This window comes from Lolium rigidum, chromosome 7 (assembly GCF_022539505.1).
Source record: "Lolium rigidum isolate FL_2022 chromosome 7, APGP_CSIRO_Lrig_0.1, whole genome shotgun sequence".
Lineage (NCBI taxonomy): Eukaryota > Viridiplantae > Streptophyta > Magnoliopsida > Poales > Poaceae > Lolium > Lolium rigidum.
Window position 1 is genome coordinate 15,467,655 of NC_061514.1, and position 23,901 is coordinate 15,491,555.

The following is a 23,901-nucleotide window of genomic DNA, read 5'->3' on the forward strand; positions in this document are numbered from 1 at the left end:
CGTCCTACCTAGTTCAACCCCGTTACCGATAGGTGCTCTTTACTCGTACCGTGATATGACATCCCTTGTGATCCAGTCACATGGTTGCAAGATAATTGGATGGCATTCCACTGAGAGGATCCAGAGTGTATCTATCCGTTATTTGGATGGATAAATTCAACTATTTATATAGATTTGTGGGTGGCTAGAATAGCTTGGGTGATATGGCAAAAGTCGGAGCAGCTTCTTTTTCCCACCGAATATATCATCGTAACAGAAAGTTGATCTTTTGGAGAGGAAGAGTGATGGCAGGAGGAAATCTGTGATTCAAACTCACGCGACTTCTCCCTTTCCATCTCCTTCTCCTTCTTCTTTTGGTTGAAGTGCGTGCGTAGGCATTCGCAGCATCCGGTCCGACACAGGTCCTAGCTAGATCCGGTAGCTTTTTGAGGGAAACGTACACGGCTTCCTCCTCCTCCCACCAGATCCAGACGATCCGGGCCGTAGGTCTCCGCATCGGACGGCCACGGACGCACGCAGCTCCGCCCACCCACCCCCGCCGCACCAAACGACCAACCCCCATCTCGACCACGCGTGACAGCGACGCGAGCCACGTTTCCCCCCATAACCTCCCGCTGACGCTAGGCCCCACAGGCCGTATATATCCCCGGAGGCGACGCAGCAGAGGGAAAAATCCAAGGAGGCGTCCGTCGTCGGGAGGCGGAGAGAGGCGGCGGCGCCGGATCCACACACGGCACATCTCCCCACTACCGTCAGGTGAGGTGAGTCTCTCTCACCACTACTTCTCCACCACCACCACCGCCGCAGCCCCTATCCCTCCCCCCGCTCTCTCTCCTCTCACGCGCGCGCCGCCTAATTATAGGTACCTGCTAGTGCGCAGTGCCTGCCGCGCGCGCGCCATGGGAGCCCTCGAGGAGGCGCACCTCGCCGCCTGCGGCTGTGAAGAGGAGGAGGATGAGGGGGATCTCCTGGAGCTTGTTGGCGAGGCCCAGGGGGACGCCATGGAGGCGGCGGTGCGCGCGCTGCTCGCGGGGCTCGGCGAGGACGACCGCAGGGAGGGGCTACGCAGGACGCCCAAGCGCGTCGCCAAGGCCTTCCGCGACGGAACACGAGGTATATATACACACACCCGCCCGCATCCTTATCCCGCCCGCCCCTGGATCCGTTCCTGATTCCAAACATGGTTCGTTGCCTTCGTTAAGTGGGTGCTTGGCGCCCTTTTTGATCTGTGATCTGGAATCTGCACCTAACGATATCTATAGAACATAGATTAGTCAAGCACGCCGAGCCCTGTCCTGGTAGTGGTAGGGAAGAGCGACGCCGTGAGGAATTTGAGTATGTTTATAACTTGGATCTCAGGACGAGAGGTCTGAAACTCTGAATTGCCCAACTGGTTCGCTGAATATTCCATTTCGCAGGTCTCAACACCTAGCTTAATGGAGGGTTTAAGGTGAATGGTTTGCTCGTCAGTCGGGATCGTTGCTGTTATAGCTGGTGGCGTGTGCATATACTTTCTTTCGATAGACCACGCTTTCAACAAACTTCACTGGTTGACCACCCCGAATATTCCATTTCGTAAGTCTGACCACCTCGCTTAACGGATGGTTTAAGGTGGTGTACTACGACGTGAATGGTTTGCTCCTCAGTCGGGATCGTTGCTGTTATAGCTGCTGGACTGTGCATATGCTTTATATTGATAGCCCATGCTTTGAAAAAACTTCACTGATTGACTACCTATCCAACTTAGGTGTACTGTCCATCCACCATCACTTATGGAGTGTTTTGATTGTTTTGGTGACAATGGACCTATGATGGCCATTGCCAGTGTGACGGCTGAATTGCGTCTTTGCAATACGACTAGAAAGGGCGCTCCATGTTGTTTCGGGGACAAACACTGCAATATTTTCTTTGCTGTATGAGGAATAACCCAACCATTAGAATTCTCAGAAAGAATCTTTGAATGTGTCACTTCAACATCGCTTGGGCAGATTCATGCCAGCTGAGAAATGGCATGAATGCAGTTCTGAGTCCTTTGGAATCTAGATAAAGCTTATGAGCAATTCAAAACTAAAGTTCACTTTGGTTCCTTGGTGGGCCCTTTTGGCTACAGATGAAAGAGCAAATGACACCCTTAGAAATATTTGAAAGAAAACATTTCTCTATTGTGGTGACAGTTTCAATTAAAAAATAAAACAATGCTTTTCTACTTTTATGTTACTTTTGATGAGAGGATTGCTGGTGATGTTCTACACTACTACTATATATTGTGGCCATCCGTTGTTGTTCTCACTTGTTTTGATTACAATTTGAATTGTGTTAAGTCGCATGAGAATAACCCCTGCCCCAGTACAAAGGTATCAATGCATTTCTTATTACATAAATCAAGAGTAGGGCTAGTGAGCTACTGAGAACATTTGTTCCCAGAATATTCCATTTCGTAAGTCTGACTAGCTCGCTTAATGGAAGGTTTAAGGTGGTATTTTGCTGTGAATGGTTTGCTCATCAGTCGTGATCATTGCTGTTCGGCTGGTGGAGTCAGCACATGTTTTTTGTTGTTCACCCACACTTTGAAAAGAATTTCAGTCATTGACCATCTATCCAACTTAGGTGTTGTGTCCAATAACCATGTAGCAGGACTTCACATAGAGGACTGTGAGTGGATTGGCCGCAACGAACGGGGTGTCTCTTGCCAGTCTTAGTCTGACAGCTGCATCTCGACTTTGCTATATGACTAGAAAGGGCGGTCCTAATTAATGGATAGTACAAAAACGTATGTTTTCTAACGAGCTGTTAGTTATTGACTTGTCGTTTTCTTCAATCAACTGGTGTGTGAATCCATCTAACTCCCTTTTATTTAAATAAATCAATCTACTTATATCTTACACAACTTAGGTTTATTCTTAACTTGTCATGTCACGAGTCTTTGCAGTTAACCGGGAACTTCTAGAACTCAAATGATTTTTTTTACTGCTTCTAACATTGCTTGGACAGATCTATGCCATCTTAGAAATGACTTGTTCGGATGATCCTTTTGGCTACAGATGAAAGCCAATCACCCTCGTTAGAAATAATTGAAAGAAAACAATTGTCTATCGTGGTTATTTAACAACTTCAATTAAACAGTGAAAATCATATCTTTCTACTTCAATGTTACATCAGCGCCCCCCTTAGAAATAATTGAAAGAAAATAATTGTCTATTGTGGTTATTCAACAACTTCAATTAAACAGTGAAAACCATATCCTTATACTTTAATGTTACATCAGATGATAAAGGGGATTGCTGCTGATTTTGTGTAGTAGTACTTATATTATTGCTATCCATAGTTTGGTATAGTACATCTATTTCACAAAGAAATGCAACGGTGTGGATTCTATTCTTATTGTTAACCCACAAAAGAAGAATTTTCCCTGCCCCAGTATCAGGGCAACAATGCAACTCTTAATAATCTAGCTACTGTGTTGTGCATAGTTGGAACGCAAAAGTTTTTGCTCACACTTGTGTTTCGACGATTCCAGTTTTTGTATTATATATTTTAATCAAATCGGTGAAGTCATTCTATTTAATCATCCAAATGTCATTTACTGCTCTCCTTACTATGGAGGTGATGAATCTTGTCTTGTTTTAAACTCCCTCCATCCAATGAAACATGTCTTAACTTGTCTAGATACATTGAAATTTAGAAAAAATTAAGACATGTTTCATGGGACGGAGGAAGTAATAAATCTCTGTTTTGTGCTTACATTTTTCACATGTTACGGATGGCATGCCAGTTTTATATTGAACCATCTAAATTCATCTGAAAATGACAGTGATGAGCATATGCAGAGTGTTGCCCTGACCTGACCTGATTTTACTCTTGAAATATATCTATGTAAAGTGTTGGATAATTCTTAGTTCATGTGTAGAAGCTTGTCGTGGTATTAGTATGCGAGGATAGAAACTTTTACCCTCATGATTAACAACATTTAACTATATATTCTACTTTAGGCCTTGCTGGGATCTGAGTCCATCCCAGTCTGTCCAAACAAAGCCTTATTATGCGCTGACTATTCTTTGCAGTGATGATATTCAAGGTTGATACTCTTTATATTATTTCAAAACTGCAATACGCTTGCTTTTTGAGACTTATTTGACGAATAGCTAAAAATATTCTTGCAGGTTACAAACAGAAAGTAAAAGACATTGTGCAGGGTGCTCTGTTCCCTGAGGTTGGTGTTGACAAAAGGACTGGTTCTGCTGGAGGAACTGGAGGGCAAGTTGTTGTCCGTGACATCGATCTTTTTTCATACTGTGAGTCATGCTTGCTTCCATTCAGCATACAATGCCATGTTGGGTATGTGCCATCAGGTGGAAGGGTTGTTGGTTTAAGCAAGCTTTCAAGAGTAGCTGACGTCTTCGCCAAGAGGTTTCAAAACCCTCAAAGATTAGCTAATGAAGTCTGCGGTGCATTGCATGCTAGCATACAACCTGCAGGTGTGGCTGTTGCTCTGCAGTGCTGGCACATACCATTGCCAGAGAACTTGAAATGCCAGAGTTCTCAAGGTTTGATTGGAACATCACATTCATCTCGCTCTGGAGTTTTTGAGGGTGAGAGCAGCTCTTTTTGGAATGACTTTGTGGCTCTTCTTAAGCTTAGAGGCATAGACATGGAGGTGGACAGCCATTCTGCTATTCTGCCATGGTGCCCCTTGAGGCCTCAGGAGGTTCCACTCTGCAATGGCCATGGCAAGAAGATAACGACTAATGGTGCAATTTCACCAAAATCTGGATCCACTCCCTCTAATATGGTTTCTGCTGTTAGCGCAATGCTCCTATCCCTTGGAGAAGACCCCCTCAGGAAAGAACTTCTAGGCAGTCCTCAGCGTTATGTGCAATGGCTGATGAGGTTCAGAGCATGTAATCTCGATGTGAAGCTGAATGGTTTTACACTTAACAGTGCCAGTGTATATGAGAGACCAGATGAAGACGCTACTGATCATCGAGCAATCAGTTCTGAGCTGCATCTATCATTTTGCGCCCAGTGCGAGCACCACCTCCTGCCATTCTATGGAGTAGTGCACATTGGTTTCTATGGCAGCGGAGACAGCGAAGTCATTGACCGCTCCCATTTTCAGGCACTGGTTCATTTCTATGGGTGCAAGCTTCAAGTTCAGGAAAGGATGACAAGACAGATAGCTGAAGCAGTTTATTCAGTTTCACACCGTGGAGCCATAGTTGTTGTAGAGGCCAACCACATTTGCATGATATCAAGGGGGATAGAGAAAATCAGGAGTAGTACAGCAACAATTGCAGTTTTGGGTGACTTTTTGACCGATTCTTCTGCCAAGGCATCCTTTCTACAGAACATAATAGATACTGCTGGCCAGGAAGTATGAACCCATTCAACATTCTAGATGCTGCTGGTCTGGAAGTATGAAAACATTCAGCATGTTAGATACTGCTGGTCTGGAAGTATGAATACAATCAACATTTTAGATACTGCTGGCGAGGAAGCATTGGTCCTTTTGATCGTATACCGTTAGAATCTCAGCCAAAGGATACATGAATCTAATTCCTAATTTCAGCAAGGCACCGCAAGGAAGTTATATGGTCTTGAAGCTGTAGCATGGTTTGCCATTTTACCAGCCATTGCTCTTGGGGGCAACGGGATTGGAATGTTGTGATCTGAAGATGTAACCTGAGAAGCACCAAAAACAAGTTTTTTGGTTCTCCCGTGTTGTACCATTTCATTTTGAACGGCATCTAAAAATTTGTAGCGATATAGGGTGCGGCTGTGCCGGCAAAATACAGTATGTGTTTTAAAGTGGTTCTCGCATGTACTAGCAGTTTTGGTGAGATCGTTCCAGCTTGTGTCGTGTGTGTGCGCGCGCGCGGGGCTGTTTCCATTTCCCGTCTGACGGCTGTTGGCTTACTATCTCACCACAGAGCAGTTGCGAATCCGCCGAGCAATTGTTCCACCGGTAAACTCGTGCTGTTCTCCTCGTCTTATGCTGTTCTCCTCGTCTTGTCGATCATCGATGCAGAATCTGGTGGACAAGAAATGCTGTTATTTAGTCCGTTTTAATATATCTAAAAGATGTTGCATTAGGCCTTGTTACTTCTCTGGTAGTTCACCTCACGAGAAGTTTTGGTTTGGAGGGGATTTAGTGCTTACAATTCCTTAAAATACTCTTTACCAAAGGGAGAGCTTTTAATCTAGACAGAAACATGGAGGATTGTGAGGATATCTCGAGATTATCCTGACCAAACCCGAAGAAGTAAACGTGCTACTCGGAATTTTCTGGGATTCAGCACAATAATTTCCTCCGATCCTTTAAAATACGCTACGAAGTCGTTTGGTATCCATCATTTGGGTCTGGAATTCTGTAATTTATTTTAAAATTTCATAGGTGGGCTGTTTGGTTGCCACAAATCGATTCCGTGCTGAGACCTATGATTCACGTTTCTCCATGAAATTCATTTACAAATTCAATATGGAATTCTACTGTCATTTGCAATTTCCGTGGCAACCAAACCAACTAGGATAAGCACGAAAATAAAAGCTTCAATAAAAACGGATACACCCAATACTTCGAAGTAAATAATATCTTCACATCCCAATCGCAATGATCACTGCACAGTACTAGGAAGGGGGGGATCACACGTTCCACGAGGGTTGTGGACACCGTTCGTCCAGCGCGAGCGAGACCGGCGCGCGGATTGGGTTTGGACTGGTAGGTGGAACAAGCGGCCGCGCGCGCGAGGCCGTCGCCAACCGTTCAAGGCACCAAACCCCTCGGTAGATCTTCCGGCAACGGAGACCAACGCGGCGCCACCGACGCCAGATCCAAGAGGTCGACCGACGGCACACCGACGACAAATGGACGGCCGCAAGCAAAGTGGCTGGCGGCTGGGCACCTTCCGACGGCGGCGATCTTAATTTTGTTTGTTTGTAATTAAGAGTTGTAAGTTGTAACATCACTCATTGTGAACATGCATGGACGCCAGTCACGTTGTTTCGTCTTGAAATTGTTCCCTCCGCGGACTCAAAAGTTGTCAGGCTGTGTCATGTACCGCATCCTAAGAGCAACTCCAACACAAACGCTTAGAGCATTTCCCGTCGCGTCTCCTAAACCGTTTTCTAAAGGACGCCAAATTGAGTGTTTGGGAGATGTGTTTTGTTCGTATCGCGTTTGGTGAACGTCGTTCCCCAGCCGCGTCCCCCAATCTCCCACCCCAAATGAATATTAGTACACGAAAATAAAGGTTTTCATTCAAATTTGATTATATATTACAAAGTTTGAATGAAAACGGTAGATTTCATCTAAACCCTAGCCTACTGACCGTCTGACGGTGCATTCGACGGTCCTGCCCCGTCGTCGCCACCCCTCCCCCGCAGCTCCTGCTGCGCGCGCTGCCTCTCCATGCGTAGGGCAGTGACCAGATGCCGCTGCTCCAGCAGAGCGTCGTCGCCTGCCCTCCCCTGCTGCGCCGCCTGGAGGGAGAGCTCGACGACGAGGCGAATCTGCGTGTCTTCGCGTGCACACGTGTCGTCTTGGAGCTTCTTCTCCGACTCGAAGGACTCGACGAGCGCTCGTTGCTGATCCGCCGCCTCGTCCGAGTGCGGCCCGTCGTCGTCGGACCACTCGAAGTGGTCGTCGTCGTCCTCCTCCTCCTCCGCCTCCCGCCTCCTCTTCCTCCTCCGCCTCCTCCTCCTCATCCTCCATTTGCGCCTCAAGTTGCGCCGCCAACGCGTCGGCCTCCCCCACCGACGCATCCGCCCTCGCACCCCAGGCTGCCTCCATTGCCGCCAGCGCCGCCTCCCGCTGCTCACGCTCCTCTGCCGCGTGCCGCTGCTGACGCTCCACTGCCTCCCGCCGCCGCTCCTCGGTCACCTCCCGCCGTTGACGGTACTGGAGCTCCCGCTCCATGCGCTGGCGCTGCCGCTCTGCACACCACCGCTAGGCCATCTCCTCCGTTCGGCACCGCCGCGCCTATTCCTGCGTGGTGGCGTCCAACGCTGCAATGCTGTCCGCCAGCGCCGCCTCCTCCCGCTGCTGACGCTCCCGCTGCTCCATTGCCGCCAGATGATGTCGCCGCTCTGCACGAACCCGCTCCGATCGGCGCCACCGCGACACTTCGTCCGCAGTGGCGTCGATGTCGAACTGTGGTGCTTCCGGTGGTGGAGGAGATGGCGGTGTAGGGAACGGGCCGGCGCCGGGGCGGTTCATCATTGCGCAGTGGTGTTCGAGCGAGGAGGGTTGTGCTTGTGGCGGAGAAAGGGGTGCTGGCGGCTGTGGTGGCTGCCATTGAGCCGTGGGGGGGGGGGGGGTTATAGACGCCGCGTCGGGAAGAAAGCGTGGGAAGAGGCCAGAAGCGGCGGGAAGAAAGCGCGGGAACGCGCGGTGGAGTGCGAACGCCGGCGACGCGTGGAGGCTGCGCATCACCGACGAGACGTCTCACCTGCCCCTCCGTCGCCATTAAGGCAAAGCTGCGACGCTTCGGTCGTGTGTCACTGCGCGCGAATAACTTTCGTCGCGAGGTAGGCGACAGTTAGGTCCAAAGTTGAATGTGCCGCTAACGCGTCGGTCCCGCCATGCCTCGCCTGGCTTTTCGTTGTGTCCGGCGTGCCCTGAGCATCCCCTGTGGGATGGGGACGGGCTCGGGGCGCTGGACACCGTATCAGGGCGCGCCGGACAAAAAGAGGCTTTGGGGGACGCGGCTGGGAATGTTTTTTGGTCTGGCGCGCCACAAATCCCTTTGGGGGACGGTTTGGGGGGGATGCGACTGGAGATGCTCTTAGAACATATCCACCGGCGCTCCCAATAGCTTTATTGGGATCCTAGTGAGAGAAAACGCTCACACCGGCGCTCCCCAAAAAGCGCCTGCATGTTCTGGAGCCCTATAAAAATGTCGGCACTCCCGAAAGGATCCCTATGCAAAGGGCTTTGATTGGGAGCACCGGCACCAAATTGCTGCTCAAAAGATACTAACGGGCCACCTCCCCCATACGGCTGTGCCGACGCCCCTGTCGGCGCCTATTTGGGGGCACCGGTGGAGATGCTCTTAGTGGGCTGCGCGCTAAAATAACTGCTAATTTGTAGCACGGAGCCCACGCGCACCGTTCTACGACCGCAAGGCGGCGTAGAAGGCCGTGAAGAAGATTGCGAAGAAGGAGGACCGCCTCGCTCGGAGGGCCAACAAGGCGGTGAGGCGGACCTTCATCGAGGCGCAGATGGCCGGTCCACAGACGATCTCCGACAACGACCCCGTTGAGCTGATCAGTTCTTGTCGACTCCGGTGTCGACCACGACACCGAACTCGTCCGATGTTGAGTTTTTAGATTAGGTTTATTTTTATCTGCACTAATTTGTAAAATATGAACTATCTCTATTTTCTATTGTATCTAAACTAGTTTTATCCTATTTTCTAGATCTTGTTCTGTGACATTTCTTTGCAAAATCGAGTTTGTAGCGATGCATTTTAGCGCGCATGGTGGGGACAATTTTTGCTATTTTTGACGCGCAGTTTTTTTTGCACTTTTGGTGGAGGAGAAACCGACGCTAAAAGCATCTCTAAAAGTGCAAATCGGAAAATTCGAGTTCAGTCTTCTGAAAACATGTTTACAGGTCGTAAAATGGCTGGCGCAGAACATACCCTGTAAACTAAAACTGAAAAATGGAATATTCGGAAATTCATCATTTTCTTTATAAGAACTATTCGCGCCGCTGCTTAGATCTCCGCGCGCTGCCGCCCGCGCCCCTGGCTAGGCCTTCCCGCGCCCAAGAGCCCACCGCCCGCACCCTAGCACACGCCACCACCTAGCTAGCAAGCTTAATCGGAATAGTAGCACAACCGAGCTAACTAGCTAGCTATGGAATCGATTGAATATTTGTGAATCAATCAGGAGATGATTAGCTCCAAATAGTTAGAGCTAGCTAGCTCACATGTAAGACTAGCTCGCATGCTGTCACGCCGCTCGCCAGAATGTGCACGTGTACGCATTTCCTATGCTGCTTGCGTGCACCGCGCCGCTCTCTGGAATTAGTCTATATCGAGAAGATTCGCCGGGAATTGACATGGACATGGTTGGAATTGAAGGATGTTTGATCGGCGGTGCACAATTTTAGCAAAGCAGCCAGAAATCGGTGGCTGTAGGCGGTTGTACGGACGACGGCACTGAAGGAGTGGTGAAAAATTCGTTCAATTTTGGGTCTGTAAACCGCCCTTCAGTTTATATTAATAGGAGCCGAGTGTGAAATTTTTTGGGTCCCATCCTGAAAAAGTTTTTCGGACCGAGCTACGAGTTCAATCTTTATTATGCATCAGTTTCAATCCGAATTCGTAAAACTATCGAAAAAATACGGTTCCAACATAATTTACGAGATCTGTTAGAGTTGCTCTAAAAAACTGTTTTAGCGCCGCGATACAACGGTTCCTTTGGAGTACACCTGGGCATTCCTCGGGCCGGTCCAGGCCCAAAAAGCCCAAACCTAAATTCCCAGTTCCCAGGCCCGAGCCGAGCCCGGCCCGACCTTCAGGCTTACAAATCATGCCTAAACCCGGCCCGAATAGAAAAAAGCCCGGCCCAGCCTGAACTAAGCTAAAATCACGTTTCTGCAAGCCCGAGCTCGGCCGACGTTCGGGCTCCGAAATCAGGCCCAAACCCGGCCCGACATGCAAACCCGACCCGGCCTGGCCCGGGATTTCAGGGCCGGGCTGCCCATGCCCAGCTGTACTTTGGAGATGAGGTGAGTGAAACCACGTAGCCCTCATGGATGCGGCCGGGTAGTTGCGCAACTAACCAGAGTAGCGGAGGGCGACTCCCTTTGGCAGCAAGTAGATGCGCACGCAAAGACCACAACCACGCATATCATGGCCGGTGTGAGTTAGCTGCGCGCGCGCGTCATGCCAGTGCCGCTAGCTAGCTACACGTCGCGTCTTCCGCTCAAACTTCCGAGCCCCTTATATATACCCGCGTGCATCCAACGTCCCACAGACCACAACGATCCACGCACGGCCCAGCACTTGCACGAACCAGACAAACGACTCCAACGCACCGACGACACACCACTGAATTCACGGGTCGATCGGATCGGAGGATGGCGCCGGTGGTGGAGAGAGCGCCCTTCCTGCCGACGGGGGAGGCCACGCTGCGGCCGTCGTTCGTGCGGGACGAGGACGAGCGGCCCAAGGTGGCGCACGACCGCTTCAGCGACGAGGTGCCCGTCATCTCGCTCCACGGCATCGACGACGCGCGGAGGACCGAGATCCGGGACCGCGTGGCGGCGGCGTGCGAGGGGTGGGGCATCTTCCAGGTCGTCGACCACGGCGTCGACGCCGCGCTCATCGCCGAGATGGCCAGGCTCTCGCGCGACTTCTTCGCGCTCCCCGCCGAGGACAAGCTCCGCTACGACATGTCCGGCGGCAAGAAGGGCGGGTTCATCGTCTCCAGCCACCTCCAGGTAGGTACACCATGCAGATGCATGCCACCAAGAAAGAGATCAGTGAGAAACTAACTAGTACTGCGTCCGTGCGCGCGCGCGTGCAGGGCGAGACGGTCCAGGACTGGCGGGAGATCGTGACCTACTTCTCGTACCCGGTCAAGGCGCGGGACTACGGCCGGTGGCCGGACAAGCCGGCGGGGTGGCGCGCGGTGGTGGAGCAGTACAGCGAGCGGCTCATGGCGCTGTCCTGCAAGCTGCTGGGGTGCTGTCGGAGGCCATGGGCCTGGAGACGGAGGCCCTGTCCAAGGCGTGCGTGGACATGGACCAGAAGGTGGTGGTCAACTTCTACCCCAAGTGCCCCCAGCCCGACCTCACCCTCGGCCTCAAGCGCCACACCGACCCCGGCACCATCACCCTCCTCCTCCAGGACCTCGTCGGCGGACTCCAGGCCACCCGCGACGGCGGCAACACCTGGATCACCGTACAGCCCATCGCCGGCGCATTCGTCGTCAACCTCGGCGACCACGGCCACGTCAGTACTCTCTTCTTTCTTGCTATCATCGATCACCATTTGATTCGACACTGAAAATAACTGTTTGGTCCTGGTGGTGTAGTACTTGAGCAACGGGAGGTTTAAGAACGCGGACCACCAGGCGGTGGTGAACGGGGAGAGCAGCAGGCTGTCCATCGCCACGTTCCAGAACCCGGCGCCCGACGCCAAGGTGTGGCCGCTGGCGGTGAGGGAGGGGGAGGACACCATCCTGGAGGAGCCCATCACCTTCACCGAGATGTACCGCCGCAAGATGGCGCGCGACCTCGAGCTCGCCAAGCGCAAGAAGCAGGCCAAGGCCGATCAGCTCAAGCAGCAGCTGCAGCAGGAGGCCGCGCCCGCCGCCGCGCCCACCAAGCCACTCAACCAGATTCTTGCCTAGATTCCATGCCGATTCATTCATGCGTGATATATATGTACTATATCGTATTAAAATAAGTAATTATCTCTATCTATAAATGTGTGTAATTAAGAGATGAGTAATTATCTATATACACATTTGTCTGCGAGGAGCGAGCTGGACCTGTAATAACATGTAGCATGTCCTAACAAATGGACATCTCGAAGGATTTTATTATTGAATTTTCTATCATTTCATTTTGAGATCGATCCGGGAGGTGCGTGGAGCAAAAAATAAGAGCTTGTGCCGATGGATTTGCCGTCGGCATAGGGCCTAGTCATAATGCTGTTTATCTCTCTCTCTCACGGCGGTGCCTCCTATGCCGGCGGTCACTCTCGGCACACGAAGAAGCTGTGCCGACGGTGGCCATCAGCAGAAGGGAGCATGTGCCGACGGCGTCATTGGTGGACTGCCAGGACCAGGTCCTGTGCCGACGGCCCCGATAAAAGACCGTCGGCACAGTTTCTGGCCGTCGGCACAGTTTCTGGCCGTCGGCACATCGTGCGTTTCCCGTAGTGTTTGCCGTGTGGCAGGGACCCCGGAACACGAAAAAGACCATTCCTGCCCGTGATACGACACACATAAAAGAACAGATCACAAACACGGTGGCAACAGGGCAAAGAAAGCGTACACCACACATTTTTAGGCAAACACATGACAAATAAAATATGCACAACATATAGATAGTAAACACATGAACAAGAAAGATACACGACAAAGACACTTGACCCATTGCTAAGCGGCCCGGGCTTGACGGAGCTGATGGGGATATGCCCTAGAGAGCCCATCACCCAGCTCATTCGCTCGATCAAGTGAAGCCCGTGAGAAAGTCAATCACCTACGACTGGGATGTGGGGTCCTTCGACGACTGAAGCCCAAGAAGGTGGCTTGGGGAGTAGGGGCCCATCACGCCTATCCACGTGTAACCGACTTAGGTGCGCGATCCTACAAAACCTAACCGGGGGTGCTCATATAAATCCCCAGCGTGGAACCCTAGAACGATCCGAACCTATGTTCTTCAAAACCCTCGCGGACTCCGTGAGCTCCCCCATTGTAACACACCAATCAATACAAATTCAGCAGGACGTAGGCCTTTTACTCTCCGGAGGGGCTGAACCCGGGTAACCCTGTGTGCTTGCCCAATCTCGTTCCGCAGATGGCTACACTTCCCTTGCCTCACACCGATGAAGTGTTGCACCCTGTAGCATCTACCATGGTTACATACACGATAGTGGCACCCACCGTGGGGCGTGGGGTGTCAAGCCTGAGATCTGTGGCGAGACCATACTCGCCAATCCGCCACGCAATCACCACCGGCCGGATGATCGCCATCGACGGTATTCTTGAGATCCATCTGAGCACCTATTGCACAACATTGGCGCCCGCCACCCACGCCATGATGGTGTCGATCGGGACGATCAATCTACTTGTCGGCTTCACTGACGCCATCAACCCAATCGAGTCGGCGGGTGCTTGTGACGGTAAAGCACACCGTCCGTTGGGAACCCCAAGAGGAAGGTATGATGAGTAGAACAGCGAGTTTTCCCTCAGTAAGAAACCAAGGTTATCGAACCAGTAGGAGATGAAGATCACGTGAAGGTTGTTGGTGAAGGAGTGTAGTGCGGCGCAACACCAGGGATTCCGGTGCCAACGTGGAACCCGCACAACACAATCAAACTACTTTGCCCCAACTTAACAAGTGAGGTTGTCAATCTCACCGGCTTGCTGAAAACAAAGGATTAAACGTATGGTGTGGAAAATGATGTTTGCTTGCGTAAAACAAAAGAGAACAATGATTGCAGTAGGTTGTATTTCAGATGTAAAAGAATGGACCGGGGTCCACAAGCTCACTAGTGGTGTCTCTCCAATAAGATAAATAACATGTTGGGTAAACAAATTACAGCTTGGGAAATTGACAAATAGAGAGGGCATAACAATGCACATACATATCATGATGACTACTATGAGATTTAATTAGGGCATTACGACAAAGAACATAGACCGCCATCCAGCATGCATCTATGCCTAAAAAGTCCACCTTCGGGTTAGCATCCGCACCCCTTCCAGTATTAAGTTGCAAGTAACGTACAATTGCATTAAGTACCGTGCGTAATGTAAACAATACAAATATCCTTAGACAAAACATTGATGTTTTATCCCTAGTGGCAACAACACATCCACAACCTTAGGGGTTGCCGTCACTCCCCGCATTCAATGGAGACATGAACCCACTATCTAGCATAAATACCCCCTCTTGGAGTTACAAGTATCAACTTGGCCAGAGCCTCTACTAGCAACGGAGAGCATGCAAGATCATAAACAACACATATATGATAGATCAATAATCAACTTGACATAGTATTCCATATTCATCGGATCCCAACAAACACAACATGTAGCATTACAAATAGATGATCTTGATCATGATAGGCAGCTCACAAGATCTAAACATGATAGCACAATAGGAGAAGACAACCATCTAGCTATCGCTATGGACCCGTAGTCCAAGGATGAACTACTCACGCATCAGTCCGGAGGCGGGCATGGTGATGTAGAGCCCTCCGGTGATGATTCCCTCTCCGGCAGGTGCCGGAGGAGATCTTCTCGAACCCCCGAGTTAGGGCTGACGGCGGCGGCGTCTTCCGGAACTGTCTCGGTATTTTGGCTCTCCGTACTAGGGTTTTCGGGGACGAAGGAATAAATAGGCGAAGGGGCAGCGTCGGGGGAGTCAGGGGGCTCCCTCCCCACGTCTCGGCGCGGCAGTGGGCCCCCCCGCGCCGCCATATGGGGAGGGCCCCCTGCTGGCCTTCCTCGACTCCTCTTCGGTCTTCTGGAACACTCCGCGGTAGGGCCGTGGGCTTTTGTTTCGTCCAATTCCGAGAATATTTGTAAAACAACTTTTCTGAAATCAAAAACAAGCAGTAAAACAGTGGACCGGCACCGTGGCATCTTGTTAATAGGTTAGTCCCAGAAAATGCATAAAAACATTATAAAGTGTGAATAAAACATATAGGTATTGTCATAAAACTAGCATGGAACATAAGAAATTATAGATACGTTGGAGACGTATCAGCGGGTGATAACCCCCAAGCAAGGGATCACATAGTACAATTTGAGAAGTATTTGATTGTCGAACCCACGAGGAGCTGAAGGTAAACTATATATTCTCTAAATCCCTATAACCCCCTATATGGTCTTCTATGTAAAGCTAGTATCTATAGTATGTGTGTGCAATGATTTCTACTATAAAACTATAACTGCCGAAAATAAAATGCAAGGAGTAAAACTAATGCAAGAGAAGTAAAGTGTAGTAAAGTGAGGTGAAGTGGAGTAACTCAAGGAAGTAAGTGTTCTGGCAAATTGCTATTTCATTTATATGGTTATCACAATTAGTGAAGCTAAGTATAGTCTTTTTAGTGTTTCTTCTAGAGAGGATCCATAGATAGGTGTTGCCATATACATGATCAAATACACCACTAGTGATTGATCCCAAGGCCAATTAAGAGAAATCAAGGGAATTATCAAGACATAAAGTCCAACCACCGCTGTAGGTTTAAAGGTACCCATAGTTATACCCCCGTTGATTAACCATGAATTAATATAACATGAATATCTAGGAATTTTGGATATGGTTTCTGCCAAAGCTCCAACTTTCCCTCCTCCTATCATCATGCAACGGTGACAACCTCATGTACTCCTCAACATATGTGTGGGCTCATATATTAGTACAAGATTTCATCATAGAAGATAACAAATACTTATATGCAACCATCAAGAAATTATCTCAAAATTGCCAAGAACAAGTCACTACTCAAACAAAGAAATAGAGGTACAATACATCATGGGAAAATGATAGATTGCCTCACACATCATATTCGTCAAGATATTACAAAGGATAGATGAAGATGGTGCTGAGGGTGTTGATGAAAATGATGATGATGACCACGCCCGGGGGGGGTGGCAGATCCCACTTGAGGTGATACCGGCAACATTTCTGAAAGTTCAATATCCGTAACCTAGAGGGGGTGAATAGATTCTACAAAATTTTACTTCAATTTTTTGTAATTTTAGGATATGCGGATAAATAATGTGGCCTAATTCAAACTAAGTGGAGCACCCTATATGACAAAATACATATAATCAAGAACTTCAAGCTCAATGTCTATCACTAATTAAATAAACAGAAAGAAATAACCGAAGCACGCGGAGGCGACGATGTATCCCGATGTCCACTTCCTTGAGGGGAAGCTAGTCACCTTTGGAGAGGTGCGGTTACCACGAAGGACATCAATACTTGTATGGTTTGCAACTGTCTTATGCATATGAGAAATCTTCTTGCAGCCATGGTTTCATGATTAAGAATGTTACTAACAATTATTTTGAAAGGGGAAAGCACGATTATTAATCTCTTAATAAATTTAATGATCCTCTTTATATGCCATAATTCTCCAAGATTCATGATTCAAATAGTTACACTATTAATTTTCCTCCAAGTAAGTAAAATTATTATGAAAGAGGAGGATATAAGAACCCTCTATATACTAATGATAATTATAAAATGCATTTACCTACTGTAGATATGATTTGTTATACTCTTATTGGTTGTGATTCATTCATATATAAAATACCAATGCATATGAAGAAAGTTAGACTTTGTTAGTACTTATTGCATATTTTATTGCAAATAATTATCGCAACAAAATGGGTTTGAGGCAAAACACTAGTATTACGACAAATTAGTATTTTGTTGCAATACAAGTTATTTTTTGCAACAATGTGAATACTTAGCGCAACATGGGGAAATGTTGCAATATCTTTTCAAATATTACCACAATTTTATGATTTTGTTGCATTTGCTAGGCTCTATTGCAATAAGGTGGCAAGTTTATGCAACGAAGCGTAATTGTCGCAATAGGACCAACATATTACAACACCGCTATGTTTTGTTGCAATACACGCCCTCTTTTACAAAAAAAAGGTGACTACCGCGAAAAAACTAAATTGTGGCAATACGTGGATGCTATTACCACGAATGGGGGTTTCGTGGCAATATTGCATTCTATTGCAACGAAAACTGTCTGTTGCAATAATTATTGTGGCAATAGACCGGATTTCCTGTAGTGTGTGTACTAATGTGTTTTAAAGTGTTAAATACATTTATTGGTATGATCACACCATGAGACCCTGGTATTTTATTATCTTATATTACTTCTAAAAAGAAGGAGGTAGCACCAAGATTCAAGCTACCACATAATCTCATATTACTTGATTCAAGTAATTAAGCGTAGCTATATGGCTATAAAGAAAGCGGAGGCAACTCAAGATGTTTTTATATTTGGGTTTTGTTCTACATGCTTGCTGTAGCATGTTAATTTTATTTTAGTTTACTCTCTGATTTCTAAATAAACTAAGTTTTTACCCATTTGGATGTTTAAAGTTGCAAACAAAATATGGAGTTGTTGTTTTCTGCGCTGCACTTTTTAGTGCACGATTTTTCTGATTTTTTGGTAACTCATAAAATCTTGAGAAATTCACAGTTGTTGTAAATTTATATCCTATATATTCACGTAAATTTGATAAAATTCCCGACATGTGTAAGTTGTATTAAAAATTCAGTTTTGTGGCAGCAAAAGTTCTGGACAGATTCTGCCTTTCAATGTTAGATCCATTCTTTTGAGTATCAAAATGATTTTTTTCTTGAAACTTTTGATATGATAGAATGAGTATAATATTATGTGCTCTCTGTTTCATGAATATATAATTTTATTTATGATAAAATAGCAGCAATTATGATTTCTTTGTACCTCGAATGTCACCCCGTAGAAAAGAATGTGAAGAAAAGTTTGTGTTGAAGTTTTTTCAAAGGGAATGGAGGAATATCACACTGAGATCAATTCAAGTATGGTGAATATAATCATCTTTAGGATGTCCATGACATCACACTGGACTCATTCTAAAACTCCTGGTTTGAGCACCTCTAAACTCTGTTTTTGAGCAACATAGAATTTTCGCATAAACTTGAAACGTCCTTGTTTTATTTGTGTCTAGTTTTTTTAAATGAAAGTACCATCACATTGAATTTTCATAATGAATATGAATGAGCTACTGGACCAAACTACCTTATCTCTGAATGAGCAAAGAAAATAAACCTGCATGATTATAAAAGAAAAGGAGGAATGCCAATTAAAAGCTGAAATTTATTTTGTGTATGGTATTTATAGTTTCACATGCTACTTCTCACTAGTATACATATATGTTTAATTTGAAGTATCATTGTTTTATGATGAACAAATAGCTCTATGGATACTATTGCATGCTTTTAGACCTCTCGCTAGCCAAAAGAATTGAGTTCTTACACAAGCATAGACTTGTTTCCAAGCTCAACTCAAACCCAATGTCTATCATACCTACCTATATAGCACTTGCTATTCCAAGTTTAATGTGTGTGTTATGCATCCAACATTTTCAAAATATCCTTTTTTGTAATTTAAAGCTCATGAGAAAGTAAGGTTTGGAAGGAAAATACCACTATGCATGTTGTGAATTTGACTAATTATGAGTAATGAGCTAGACCATTACCACGCTTACTGGGTAAGTCTTTCAATATTGCACCATTGAGGTATTGCACCCTGCGTTGATCATCATTTCTTTTGTGTTGTTGATGGTGGTCTCTTGCCAAATAAGTGGAGATTTTCAAGGGTAAGTATGCATCCATGTTAGAGAAGAGCAATGGGCCGATAACGGAAGCCATGCCTAATCATGCTGGAAGCGTTTTTTCACGACTTTCAATAATATCCGTCGCCCGTTCACGTGGGACGCTGAGGAGAATGACATCGCTGGCGGCAAGTGCAAGATCGCCTGGTCCAAGGTGTGCTCACCCATCTACCACGGTGGCTTGTGCCTGCCAAACCTCATGTTGTTCGGTCACGCCTTGCGCTTGCGCTGGTTGTGGTTTGAATGGACTGAGCCGGAACGCCCGTGGGTTGGCATGCCCACGCCCTGCGATCGGCTGGATCGTGACCTCTTCGCGACGGCTACTCACGTCCGTATTGGTGACGGAAATAAGGCGAAGTTCTGGGAATCTAATTGGCTCGGCGATGCTCCTCTGCGCCATACCTTCCCCCTCCTCTTCGCTCACTCCCGACGCAAATAGCACTCCGTAGCGCAAGCTCTAGATGGCAATAAATGGGTGGCCGATCTCACACACCGCCTCTCGCTGCCAATCCTAGAGGAATTCCGCCATGCCTGGATAATGATCAGCCTGGTTCCGATCGAGTTGCGAATAGGGGTTCCAGACTCCATCCAATGGATTCTCACGAAGGATGGTCAGTACTCAGCAAAATCAGCCTACCGTATTCAGTTTGAGGGCCGCGCATGCTCGTTGCTGATGATGGACGTGTGGAGAACCTGGGCGCCGCCAAAACACAAATTCTTCGCATGGCTTCTCTTCTAGGATCATTTGTAGTGCGCCGACCGCCTTCAGCGGCGCGAGTGTCCCAACAGTTACTTCTGTCCGCTTTGCATGCGCAACATCGAGACATCGTTGCATCTTATGATTGAGTGCCCCTTCGCCAAGCAGATTTGGCATTCTTTGGCGGCTTGGGAACACTGCGAGGGGGTGACCACCGCTTTACAGAGCGAAACTGGCTCCATCTCCGCCTTTAGACAGAGTTGGATGAAGGCCACACCGGCGGAACACAGGAAGGGTGTGGGCTCGCTGTTAATCCTGACTTGCTGGAACATCTGGCGAGAGCGCAACACTAGGATTTCAGGGACAAGGAGTGCTCTGTTTTGCAGATTTTTTGCTGCATCAAGGATGAGGCTCAGAAGTGGGCGTTCGCCGATGCCAAGGCTTTGCGCAAGCTGCTCCAGGAACCTCCTTGAGCCGTTTTGTCCCCTCTTTCATCTCCCTTGTTTCTTTTACATTTTCTTTTCTGATTATTCATGGCCTTAGGGCACTCTGTAAGTTGTCTGCTATCTGCTAATATATGGAGCCAGCTATTGCTGGACCTTTCGAAAAAAAGAAGTTTCAGAAAAGAGCATCCTCAATAGGAAGAGTTAAAAAAGTGAGAAAGAAAAGAAAAAAAGAGTTAGTGAAAAGAGAGAGAGAGAGTGGAAAAAGAAAAGAAAAGAAAAAAAGAAGAAAAAAAGAAGAAAAATGAGTTAGAGAAAAAAAGTGAGAGAGAGTTAGAGAGGATGCTCACTGTCTGTTGTTCATGTTTTCCTGGTATGGATGGCCTATCGTAGATATATTTCTCTCCTTTGCTCCTTTGTATAGGTGGCATGAAGTTACCCCATTGCGATACTTGGTTAAAACATGTGTGTTGAAAGGTTTTGATTACCCGAAGGTGAGTAACGAGAGGTGTAGTCCTTAGCAACCAAGAAAATTTGGCAACATTTACTCATAAGAGGTGATACGCGTACAGCACGCGTCCGTTGGGAACCCCAAGAGGAAGGTGTGATGCGTACAGCGACAAGTTTTCCCTCAGAAAGAAACCAAGGTTTATCGAACCAGGAGGAGCCAAGAAGCACGTTGAAGGTTGATGGCGGCGGGATGTAGTGCGGCGCAACACCGGAGATTCCGGCGCCAACGTGGAACCCGCACAACACAACCAAAGTACTTTGCCCCAACGAAACATGGTGAGGTTGTCAATCTCACCGGCTTGCTGTAACAAAGGATTAGATGTATAGTGTGGATGATGATTGTTTGCGAAAAACAAGTAAAACAAGTATTGCAAGAGATTTGTATTCGATGTAAAGAATAGGACCGGGGTCCACAGTTCACTAGAGGTGTCTCTCCCATAAGATAAATAGCATGTTGGGTGAACAAATTACAGTCGGGCAATTGACAAATAGAGAGAGCATGACAATGCACATACATGATATAATGAGTATTGTGAGATTTAATTGGGCATTACGACAAAGTACATAGACCGCTATCCAAGCATGCATCTATGCCTAAAAAGTCCACCTTCAGGTTATCATCCGAACCCCTTCCGGTATTAAGTTGCAAAACAACGGACAATTGCATTAAGTATGGTGCGTAATGTAATCAATAACTACATCCTCGGACATAGCATCAATGTTTTATCCCTAGTGGCAACAAGACATCCACAACCTTAGAACTTTTCATCACTCGTCCCAGATTTAATGGAGGCATGAACCCACTATCGAGCATAAATACTCCCTCTTGGAGTTAAGAGTAAAAACGTGGCCGCAGCCTCTACTAATAACGGAGAGCATGCAAGATCATAAACAACACATAGGTAATAGATTGATAATCAACATAACATAGTATTCTCTATCCATCGGATCCCGACAAACACAACATATAGAATTACGGATAGATGATCTTGATCATGTTAGGCAGCTCACAAGATCCGACAATGAAGCACATAAGGAGAAGACGACCATCTAGCTACTGCTATGGACCCATAGTCCAGTGGGTGAACTACTCACTCATCACTCCGGAGGCGACCATGGCGGTGAAGAGTCCTCCGGGAGATGATTCCCCTCTCCGGCAGGGTGCCGGAGGCGATCTCCGAATCCCCCGAGATGGGATTGGCGGCGGCGGCGTCTCGCAAGGTTTTCCGTATCGTGGCTCTCGGTCCCGGGGGTTTCGCGACGAAGGCTTTAAGTAGGCGGAAGGGCAACGCGGGGGCCACACGAGGGCCCCACACACCAGGGCCGCGCGGCCAAGGGCCGGGCCGCGCCGCCCTGTTGTGGCGGCGCCTCGTGGCCCCACTTCCTTTCCCCTCGGTCTTCCGGAAGCTTCGTGCAAAAATAGGACCCCGGGCGTTGATTTCGTCCAATTCCGAGAATATTTCCTTTGTAGGATTTCTGAAACCAAAAACAGCGAGAAAACAAGAATCGGCTCTTCGGCATCTCGTTAATAGGTTAGTGCCGGAAAATGCATAAATACGACATATAATGTGTATAAAACATGTAGATATCATTAATAATGTGGCATGGAACATAAGAAATTATCGATACGTCGGAGACGTATCGAGCATCCCCAAGCTTAGTTCTCGCCGTCCCGAGCAGGTAAATGATAACAAAGATAATTTCTGGAGTGACATGCCATCATAACCTTGATCATACTATTGTAAGCATATGTAATGAATGCAGCGATCAAAACAATGGTAATGACATGAGTAAACAACTGAATCATAAAGCAAAGACTTTTCATGAATAGTACTTCAAGACAAGCATCAATAAGTCTTGCATAATAGTTAACTCATAAAGCAATAAATCAAAGTAAAGGTATTGAAGCAACACAAAGGAAGATTAAGTTTCAGCGGTTGCTTTCAACTTGTAACATGTGTATCTCATGGATATTGTCAACATAGAGTAATATAACAAGTGCAATATGCAAGTATGTAGGAATCAATGCACATTTCACAAAAGTGTTTGCTTCTTGAGGTGGAGAGAGATAGGTGAACTGACTCAACATAAAAGTAAAAGAAAGGTCCTTCAAAGAGGAAAGCATCGATTGCTATATTTGTGCTAGAGCTTTTATTTTGAAAACAAGAAACAATTTTGTCAACGGTAGTAATACAAGCATATGTATCATGTAAATTATATCTTACAAGTTGCAAGCCTCATGCATAGTGTACTAATAGTGCCCGCACCTTGTCCTAATTAGCTTGGATTACCGGGATCATCGCAATACACATGTTTTAACCAAGTGTCACAAAGGGGTACCTCTATGCCGCTCGTACAAAGGTCTAAGGAGAAAGCTCGCATTTTGGATTTCTCGCTTTTGATTATTCTCAACTTAGACATCCATACCGGGACAACATAGACAACAGATAATGGACTCCTCTTTAATGCATAAGCATTTAGCAACAATTAATGTTCTCATATGAGGTTGAGGATATATGTCCAAAACTGAAACTTCCACCATGATTCATGTCTTTAGTTAGCGGCCCAATGTTCTTCTCTAACAATATGCATGCTCTAACCAATAAGTGGTAAATCTCCCTTACTTCAGACAAGACGAACATGCATAGCAACTCACATGATATTCAACAAAGAGTAGTTGATGGCGTCCCCAGGAACATGGTTATCGCACAACAAGCAACTTAATAAGAGATAAAGTGCATAAGTACATATTCAATACCACAATAGTTTTTAAGCTATTTGTCCCATGAGCTATATATTGCAAAGGTAAAGGATAGAAATTTTAAAGGTAGCACTCAAGCAATTTACTTTGGAATGGCGGAGAAATACCATGTAGTAGGTAGGTATGGTGGACACAAATGGCATAGTGGTTGGCTCAAGGATTTTGGATGCATGAGAAGTATTCCCTCTCGATACAAGGTTTAGGATAGCAAGGTTATTTGAAACAAACACAAGGATGAACCGGTGTAGCAAAACTCACATAAAAGATATATTGTAAACATTATAAGACTCTACACCGTCTTCCTTGTTGTTCAAAACTCAATACTAGAAATTATCTAGACTTTAGAGAGACCAAATATGCAAACCAAATTTAGCAAGCTCTAGGTGTTTCTTCATTAA

At 46.9% G+C, this 23,901-nt stretch overlaps 1 protein-coding gene and 1 pseudogene across 1 annotated transcript; both read left to right on the top strand.

Annotated features, from left to right (window-relative positions):
* The first annotated feature begins 884 nt into the window (after nt 1-884).
* LOC124669867 (GTP cyclohydrolase 1-like) lies at nt 885-5,837 on the top strand. The gene is made up of 2 exons (XM_047206404.1): nt 885-1,113; nt 4,161-5,837. Exons 1-2 carry the CDS (start codon nt 900-902, stop codon nt 5,375-5,377), a joined length of 1,431 nt encoding a protein of 476 aa, XP_047062360.1. The 5' UTR covers nt 885-899; the 3' UTR covers nt 5,378-5,837.
* A 5,084-nt stretch (nt 5,838-10,921) lies between these two features.
* On the top strand, nt 10,922-12,565 carry LOC124676130 (annotated as a pseudogene).
* Nucleotides 12,566-23,901: the final 11,336 nt, after the last annotated feature.